The sequence below is a fragment of the Salmo trutta genome, chromosome 24 (genome assembly GCF_901001165.1).
Source record: "Salmo trutta chromosome 24, fSalTru1.1, whole genome shotgun sequence".
NCBI lineage: Eukaryota > Metazoa > Chordata > Actinopteri > Salmoniformes > Salmonidae > Salmo > Salmo trutta.
In genome coordinates, this window is record NC_042980.1 from 34,204,993 (window position 1) to 34,215,244 (window position 10,252).

Below are 10,252 nucleotides of genomic sequence, written 5' to 3' on the forward strand. Positions count from 1 at the left end.
CAAAAAACCCTCTCTATGGCCAGGGCGTTACAGTTACATAATCTCTGCAGAGTGAGATAATAGTCATAAACTGGAATTTAAAAAAATCTTAGCTAGATATCTCTTCCCATTAGAATGCATTGACTTATCTTACCAAGGTAAATTATCTTAGTGCTCTGGCAGATAATATTGCTTATTTTAACCCCCAAAAAAGATGTGATACAAGTGGGGGAAGATACATTATCTTCAAGTTATTTGATCTTAATAAGACATCTTACCAAGACAAATGATCTTAGTGCACTGGCAGCTCATTTTTCCTACTTTAACCTAAACAAGGCTCGAAACAAGTCAGAATATCTTAAAACAATAACAATTATATGGATGCATTTTCTGGGTAAGCTAAGTCAACTCAAAACAAGTAAATGCATTTTCTTGGTGAGCGAGATCAACTCAAAACAAGCAATTATTTTATAATACAAAAAAAATCTAGGTAACATTTACATTGTTTGCAGTGTACGGAGAGTGTTTGTTCAACACAAACACTTACGCACATATAGCATAGGCCAGCTTAACATCTATTAGCTGGTAATGACAGTGTTCACTCTGAGCTGATTAGTAATTATAAAGGCAACATGACATTAGGAAAATGACATGACTTTGACTTAAAGTAACAAGCCAAGTAATGTAAGGACCTCAATGACCTATTGGCTGGTCTGCCACTTGTGGCTTTTGAGTTTCCAATCTGATATTTCTATGACATGCATAATAGTATTTCATTACGAAGGTAATAATAACTTAGAGAAAGAGTTTCCTCTACATGTTAGGGCCCATTAAACAAATGAAATTCAATGACTTGGAACAGAATGACAGTAAGAACTATGATTTGAGTTTAATCTCCCACACAACAGTTATTGCTGTTTCATCGAGTTTAGAGGCTGTGTTGTACTCTGTGATCATGTGACAGGCGCGAGAGGAAACAGGCGTCACCCCTGTGTGGGAGATTGTCAGAAAGAGAGATGTACAGAGGAGAAAGGAGGAGAGAGGAAAGGATTTTTTAGTTTATGTAGGGGCTTGTTACAGTAGAGTAACATCAGTAAAGGGATGAAAGGTGTAGATCAGGACAGAGACAGACAGGTTTTATGAGAGCAGAGAGATCAAGTCAGATTTAGAGTTTGGGGTACAGAGGCAAGGCACGACAAACAGTACAGTTATAACACATTGAGACGAGGAGACCGAATTGAACAATAATAGAGGTCATTTTGGGGTTCAGGGATAAGGGTATAGGGCCAGGGGGAGAGTTTAGGGTTTATTTTTGTTTTTTTGGGGGTGTGGACAGGTGGAACGAACAGCAGTGTCTTGATGAGTACAGCATTGCTGTCAGGAGTCATAGAACGAACAAGCACAGAGATGGGGAACACATGGATTATAGGAGTCATCTCTCTCCTGGCTGTTTCTGCTACCTGGAGTTTGGAAACCGGTTTGGGCATCTCATTACTTCATTTTGTTTATCCGTCTGGTTTTGGTTTCTGTTGACTACCGCGTTAAGAGTTCAATTATTCATAAAACATTCAAAGCATTACTATAGCTTTAATATGATACGATGAAATATCATACAGTCAAAATCTGTATTTAATGACTGAATAATATTGCTGAAAACTATGCTCTGACTAGGGAGACCCTTGCTTTAAATTGTAGACTGTGTGGGCTGCTTGTAGAATCCCCTAGGGCTGTAGATTACTGTGACATGAATTGAGAATTCTGCTCTGATTATTATTTTGAGTTCAAACTAAAAACCAAGTCAGTGGAACAGATTTGAAGGATTATAAAAAAATCAAATGGAACCTTTTAAAAAAAAATGTTCCATTTGATTGTACCAATGGAAGGAAAATGCAGAGTGCCACATAGTAAAGACTTGAGTGTGTGGGTGGTGGCATGCTTTACAGAGGAAGGAACACATGTTTTCTCCTGTGTTTGAGAGGAGATTGAGACAATGATACAGCTTTTCTCCATGATGGGGGGACTCTGAGGAGGAAGTGATATTACTAGTCAGGCACTGTATGGGGGTCGTGTGGCTTTCTGTAACCACCATAGAGGTTGCACCTGTCGAAAGTAAACATAGACAATAATAAAAGAGCACTCTGTGGCCCAGAAAAAAAACCACTTCAGAAAGTTCAGTAACCTAACAGTCAACTTCCCATGATATCATGTCTTAGGTATGACACTGGGGGTTGTTTAAGGAGTGGAACGTATGGTTATAACCATACTTATATGTCTTGGAAGCTAGATACTGTATGTAATATTTTATTTCCTCACAAAAACAAAAATCTAAAATACTTTTACGAACAAACTAATGAACTTTTCAATAATGGCCAAAATACTATCACTGGACATTTATGTAAAGTCAATAATTAAGTCAACCTACTTCCCTTACTCAACACTTTTCTGATGCTGAGCCTTATAATCAACTGTTTTGATTCACTCTTCTATCAGGCCCATGCTTCAATGATTGCTGGATTGTTGATTGTTCTTACACTTGATGAAATCCCTATTGGTGTATGCTAATGACTGCCACAACATTTTTCTGACATGCTACTGTATACCACTAACATGCACTTTGATTCGTCTCTCAGGACATAACAACCACATTTCTGTGACCTCTCACACTACACCTCCTTCCACTTCAATTACATCTACAGAACTTCGACTGCATGGTAAAAATCATTATGTTTAACCAAACCTTCACTGGTGCCACTCTATTAGCCTCAACTGGCATGGGGTCACATTCATGCTCAGAGAGGAATGGAACTTTATTGTCAGAAGAGGAGAAAGAGGAAATTATCTTTATTAGTTTCCTGATCCTGGGACGAGACCGGTTAGTCTGCATGATTCTCAGAGATAAGGCTTTAGACCGGCATAGCCCAATCAAGCTTCTCAATATACTGTAGACCAGTCTTGTACATTTTTACAGTGGTATCAAAATATGATTTTCATATACCATAGAATTAATTTGCATTTATGCATGTAGCCATCTTTTTATTGATTTTGTATTCAATCTGATGCCTTTTAACATAATTTCCCCAGTTGCCAGAAGTGAACATTTTCATCAAGGCCGTGAGGTCATCTTAACGTGCTGCAATAAGACTTGGAGTGAAATGATCTACACCATCTGGAAAATAGACCGGCGTGGAACAGTGTGTCAAATATCATCAGGTGTTAATGACCAACCTCTTGACTCATGCAATGATGGAAAAGTCATGCTAAACACAACCAGTGGTGAATCTTACCTACGCATTCCTAAGTTCTCAATCAGTGATGAGGGATTCTACTACTGTGAGTCAGTATACAGAGGAGGGAGCAACTCTGCAAACATTAAGGTATCAGTTATAGGTAAGAAACAGTTTTTTCCATGCATTAATCTGTAGCCTACATTTTGGGACTATGTGATGTATGTCATATTTTTATTCCAAGTTAGTGTAGCCTGTGTTGTGTAGTGTTGGCCTATACAGTAGGGCTGATTCTTCCCACCCTCCTACCCCCTGTGTGAACAATAGCCCCTCCCACAGTGTCTACCTCGCTGAAGTGGGAGGACAATAAGAGGTTGGCTGTGTGTTTGGCTGAAGGGGGGAAACCAGCTGCCTCCATCTCCTGGAGGAACCCATGGAACTTTACTTCAACTACCACATGGAAACATGATGGCTCCAACGGAGTGGAGAGTCAGTTGGTCCTGCCAGAGGTCATCCCTATGGACAACCTGACCTGTGATGTCAGACATCCCTTCTGGGTTGAGGTGCAATCTGTGACACTACCGATCCCCAAAGGTAAAGACTGCTATTGTGAACAAAATTGTTTGGGTCTATAAAATGCAGGTTGGGCGGATGGATACTGTATGACTAATATATCACTATTTTAGAATAGGAGTTAACATCATAGCTTTTTTTGGCCGGGAATATCAGATTACTATTTTGAGGCATTATGAGGTATGGGAGTTGGGAGGGATAAATAACCCCTATTCTAAAATGTCTATTAGAGGACGTTGCTGCATTTGGCATATTATTTGAAATTAATTCATTGTGAATTTCACTGTGAATATGACATAGAATTGAAATCTAGATGTTTATCAGATTGAATGTAATTGAAATACGATGGGAGGATAATAGGTTTATTATGACTATTATTATTTATAATTCCATCTCCCTTTCAGGGGCCTTAATATCCTGGTTACATGTCAGCATCTCCGTGGTAACCGTCAGTGTCATTATGGCTACTCTGGGTGGTTTATACTTCACAAGAAAACACCTCTGCAGAATTAGGTATGAATACGAATTATTCCGGTTTTTTTACATCATTAATGAATGCAAACGTTTTTTTCAATATCATTGCTTGTGTAATAAAGAGCTTTATCTGTGTATTCACAGCCCCGCCACACCATCTGAGTCCAAGGCTCCTCAGGTATGTAGAGTATGCACCGTATCCTGCATTATGCTTCATGTCTTAGCTAACAGTTTACTGTAAATGGTGATGATTGTGTGTGTTTCTCTCTCAGTCACAGGACTATGTGGAGGAAGTAGAGCCCTATGCCAGCTATGTGCAGCGTGTCAACTCCATCTACAACTCCTCTGCAGAACTGTTCACATAACACACACACACACACACCCAACCACACACCCCCACACACACACACACACACACACACACACACACACACAGACAGACAGACAGACAGACAGACAGACAGACAGACAGACAGACAGACAGACAGACAGACAGACAGACAGACAGACAGACAGACAGACAGACAGACAGGCAGGCAGGCAGGCAGGCAGGCAGGCAGGCAGACAGACAGACAGACAGACAGACAGACAGACAGACAGACAGACAGACAGACAGACAGACAGACAGACAGACAGACAGACAGACAGACAGACAGACAGACAGACAGACAGACAGACCTCTGTACACCAGTCTTTACGAAGTTGGAGGTTGATGAAACTGAGAAAGGCCACAATGAGCCAGTAAATGAAACAGGTAGATAACGGAGGACATGATGCAGAGCTTCAGGTAGGAGAGGAAAACCTCACAGATGACGCCGGTCTGTGGAGGCAGATGAAAAAGGGATTCCACCCAGCAGACGTGTGTCACCAGTGCAGACACAGCCCCCACTCCCCCTGCATCTCTACCGAACCACAGGCCTCTGTCTCAATGATAACCTGGAGAACTTACCTCACAATTCATAAACTTTCCTTACAGATAACTATATAATAATGACATCCTGGAGGCGTGAGAAAATGGCCAAACATTAGACAGTTCTACAGAGATTTCTACAACCAAAGTGACATGTGGGCAGATCAGAGATGATCTTTCCAGTTTCCTAATTTGCACACTTAGAACTATGACTGTGTGTAGTCTGTATACCACAACTGTATACCACAGCTCTCATAACACACACGTTTGACTGTTCTCACACACTTGTGTATCATCTGCTACTCGTGGGCAAGAGTGCAATTTTGAGATGTTTAATCAAAATCAAAATGTATATTACACTGAAGTATGATTACATTGTTTTTGTTGAGTTAATATTTATGATTGAATTTAAATATCATGTTTATTATATTTCTTTATAATAACAACATTAGAAACTTACATCCTGAGCTGATAGGAAAAGGACGTAAAGCACACACCACATTCTCTGTGGTTTCATTCAGGAGAGAAGAGTTTCAATCTGAGAACTAAGTTTACAACTAAGCTTTTTAATTGAGTCACTTGCTTTTGATTTAGAAAATGTGTATGCTTGTTTGCAGAGTGCAAATTATACTGTGACATTCGGGGGAGCCTCTATTTAAAATTGTCCTGGGCCTAATAGTAAAGACGTCATTTAATGGTAAAGATGTATTACATTTTAATGTGGAATGAACACAACCAGTCACAATGTTTTCATCTGTTTGTCAAACAAATCACTTCCAAAAGTAAGCTACCTGCGGCTGCCCACGTTCATCCCCAAAGATTCCAATCCAAACAGTGCACTGTGCTGCGGAATTTGATCCGCATTCCAATCCAAACAGTGCACTGTGCTGCGGAATTTGATCCGCATTCCAATCCAAACAGTGCACTGTGCTGCGGAATTTGATCCGCATTCCAATCCAAACAGTGCACTGTGCTGCGGAATTTGATCCGCATTCCAATCCAAACAGTGCACTGTGCTGCGGAATTTGATCCGCATTCCAATCCAAACAGTGCACTGTGCTGCGGAATTTGATCCGCATTCCAATCCAAACAGTGCACTGTGCTGCTTAATATGATCCGCATTCCAATCCAAACAGTGCACTGTGCTGCGGAATTTGATCCGCATTCCAATCCAAACAGTGCACTGTGCTGCGGAATTTGATCTGCATTCCAATCCAAACAGTGCACTGTGCTGCGGAATTTGATCCGCATTCCAATCCAAACAGTGCACTGTGCTGCGGAATTTGATCCGCATTCCAATCCAAACAGTGCACTGTGCTGCGGAATTTGATCCGCATTCCAATCCAAACAGTGCACTGTGCTGCGGAATTTGATCCGCATTCCAATCCAAACAGTGCACTGTGCTGCGGAATTTGATCCGCATTCCAATCCAAACAGTGCACTGTGCTGCGGAATTTGATCCGCATTCCAATCCAAACAGTGCACTGTGCTGCGGAATTTGATCCGCATTCCAATCCAAACAGTGCACTGTGCTGCGGAATTTGATTCATGGAAGGAGACATCTGTAGTTCTATTGGTAGTGCTATAGTTCCTGGGATGTGTCAGAAATATTTTTGGGGCATTTTCACAGCCATAATTATGAGCGCAATAGCTGGAGGTGGTGCAAAAGGGCTGCCTTTTGATGAATAAACAAGTTGTAGGTGTGATGAGGGCTTGGACACTCACTAGCCAATCAACACATTCCATGGCTTAATACAGCATGTGCTTGCCTCAAGTTTTGTAGGTTATTGACTGTGTTTGCAATGTCATCAACTCCAATTCAGCTGGGGGCACGGAATATTTTTGTTCTGGTCCATTGTGGATTGATACTACAGTTTATTATTTAGTGTACAATAACAAATAATAGCAACAGTAAAAAAAAAATCCAGTACTCAAAAGCCTATGTTTGGAGTGTTGGCAATTAACATTGTTGTAATTGGCTTCAATGAGCCTAGACTACATGTCTTTACGCATCATACTTCACCTAAAATAAAAAATACTAAACTCCTGTAAATGTTGTATTGTATGTGTAAGGCATGTTCGCAATAAGCAAAATATAGCCTAGGCCTACCGTTGCTACTGCATTATAAAACTGAATAATTGAAATACGTTTGGAGGAGCATGTTTATTTATTTATTTTATTTTATTTTAAATTTCACCTTAATTTACCGTTTTTTACAATTGCTAGGACCTATTTCTCAATACTTAGGTCACTTTTTCTAAACTTTCCACACAGTTCTCTAAACTAACTTTCAGCTTGGCACAGCAGTTCATTTCACATCCAAAATGCACTGAAACTACCAAAACACTTCATACATGTCTCAAATCAACTCGTTCTTCCATAACACTAGCAAAGATTGTCACCCAACAAGCACACTTTGTCACTCATAAAACAATGACCTAAAAAACACTAACAACAGGTAGCATTACACAATGTTTTCTTTTGTCAAATTTCTTTACAAAACAAGAATAACACCTCTCTATTCACTGCAGTATATGTTCACTGCAGTATATGTTACAGGAATGAATCAGACATGATGCAATATGCTTCAATATGTTTTATGTCATTTTTTGTCATATTGAGTGATTCGAAAAATACAAGAATTTGTATATACACCATCTACTGATACAGATACAATAGCAATGCTAGTCAACCCTGTCTTCTGCATTTGGCCACAGGTTCTCATCCACATCACATCTTATGTCATCTTGGGCAATACACATTTGATCATGTGGATGGTGATCATAAGCCTTCCACCTCCATGAGGAAAATAATTCCTCTATGGGGTTGAGGAATGGAGAGTAAGGTGGGAGGAAAAGCGACACCATCCTGGGATGGGCTGCAAACCACTCTGTGACAGCACGGGAGTGGTGAAATGCCACATTGTCCCATACAATTACAAACGTTGGCCGATTTTGCCTCACTGCAACTCTTTCCTCACCTGGCACAACCCTTCCATAGAGGTCATCCAGGAATGAAATGAGATGCTTGGTGTTGTATGGCCAAATTATCAGTTTGTGTAACAGCAATCCATCAGAGGATATTTCTGCACACATTGTGATGTTGGCACCCCTCTGACCCGGGACATCCACTGTGGCTCTTTTCCCAATCACATTTCTTCCTCGCCGCAAAGATGAATATGTGGGGTGTTTGCCTGGCTTCAATCTCCATGACTCTCTAAAATAAATCCACAAGGCAACATAAGAGTTAGGCTATTATGGTAGTTTACATTGTACCTAAAAACATGCCATTGTGTGCCTCTGTCCTGTTTGGTTTTGTTCAAAACCAGTTCTGTATTTTATAGTCATCTTACCTGGACATATTGGTTCCTGAGTTGCTTGACTTGTTCAGAGTTCCTCTCAAAGGGAACAGTGTACAACTGCTTCATCCTGACTTGATGTTGTTTCCGGACTCTAGAAATAGTTGCCATGCTTACATTGTGAATATTTCCAAATGTAATGTTGTCTGCCAACACTGTCCCGAATATCTATGAGTTTTATGCCATTGTTTCTGATTACCATATCAAAGTTGCAGTTTCCTGCACAGCAGTGAAAATCTACCTGTCCCTTTTGGAAGGTGGGAGAAAGGGCTTCCTAAATATGATTAACAGCTGCCTCTAATTGGGAACCATACAACCCAGCCACATAGAAAATCAATGACTAGAACACCCCCTAGTCACGCTCTGACCTAAACACCATAGAGAACCGAGGGCTCTCTATGGTCAGGGCGTGACAGTCCCCTCCCCCCTCCAAAGGTGCGGACTCCGACCGCAAAACCTGAAACCAAATGGGGAGGGTAGGGGGGGTGACTAGTGTCGGTGGCTGCTCCAGTGCGGGTCGTAGCCCCCGCCCCGACGACGGATCCGGCCATGAAGCTGGGTTGGACGCCGCGCCCGGACTGGGCACCGACACAGAGGAAGGCTCTGGCCATGGAGCTGGCTTGGATGCTGTGGCTGGACTGGGCACCGGCGCAGCGGAAGGCTCCGGCCATGGAGCTGGGTTGGACGCTGCGCCTGGACTGGGCACCAGCGCAGAGGAAGGCTCCGGCCATGGAGCTGGGTTGAACGCCACGCCCGGACTGGGCACCGAGGAAGGATCCGGCCTTGGAGCTGGACTGGACACTGTGCCTGGACTGGGCACCGGCGCAGAGGAAGGTGCATGGAGCCGGCACAGGTGGCACTGGACTGGTGACATGCACTTCAGGGTGAGTGCGGGGAGCTAGCACAGGACGTACCGGACTGGGGAGGCGCACTGGTGGCCTGGTGTGTGGAGCCAGCACAGGTGGCACCGGACTGGTGACACGCACTTCAGGGTGAGGGCGGGGAGCTGGCACAGGACGTACCGGACTGGGAAGGCGCACTGGAGGCCTGGTGAGTGGATCCGGCACAGGTGGCACCAGAGTGGTGACACACACTTCCGGGTGAGTGCGGGGAGCTGGCACAGGACGTACTGAACTGGGGAGGTGCACTGGAGGCCTGGTGCATGGAGCCAGCACAGGTGGCACCAGACTGGTGACACGCACTTCAGTGCGAGGGCGGGGAGCTGGCACAGGACGTACCGGACTGGGAAGGTGCACTGGAGGCCAGATGCGTGAAGCCGGCACAGACTTCACCAGACTGCTGACAGGCTCTTCAGGTCGAATGTAGAGCAGAACACGCTTGACCAACATCTCTCTCATCTCTCTCTCTCTCCCAACTTCTCCATCGCCTCCCTGACGATCTCTGGCTCTTCAGGGTGAGTACGGGGAGCTGGCACAGATGGCACCGGACTGATGACCCGCTCTTTCACTCTCCGCTGCTTCGCCGACCACCCCTCGTGCCCCCCCCCAAAAAAAATCTTGGTGTTTCTGTGGCCACGGTCCCCGGCGTTGTCACTGTCCTTCCACCTTCCTTGGTGTCTCCTTCCAAGGAAGGGTCTCACATCCAGACATGATTTCCTCCCATGTCCAAAACTCCTTAACCTCCATAACACGCTGCTTGGTCCTGCATTGGTGGGATATTCTGTCACAGTCGTGAGGAGAGATGGACCAAGGCGCAGCGTGATTGGAGTACCA

General features: G+C 43.4%; 1 protein-coding gene across 1 annotated transcript; it reads left to right on the forward strand.

Moving 5' to 3' along the window:
- Positions 1-891: 891 nt before the first annotated feature.
- LOC115161163 (cell surface glycoprotein CD200 receptor 1-A) lies at positions 892-4,697 on the forward strand. The gene is made up of 7 exons (XM_029711939.1): positions 892-1,456; positions 2,610-2,690; positions 3,061-3,366; positions 3,531-3,797; positions 4,181-4,289; positions 4,395-4,428; positions 4,523-4,697. The coding sequence occupies exons 1-7, from the start codon at positions 1,339-1,341 to the stop codon at positions 4,613-4,615; spliced, it is 1,008 nt and encodes a 335-aa protein (XP_029567799.1). The 5' UTR covers positions 892-1,338; the 3' UTR covers positions 4,616-4,697.
- The last annotated feature ends 5,555 nt before the right edge of the window (positions 4,698-10,252 follow it).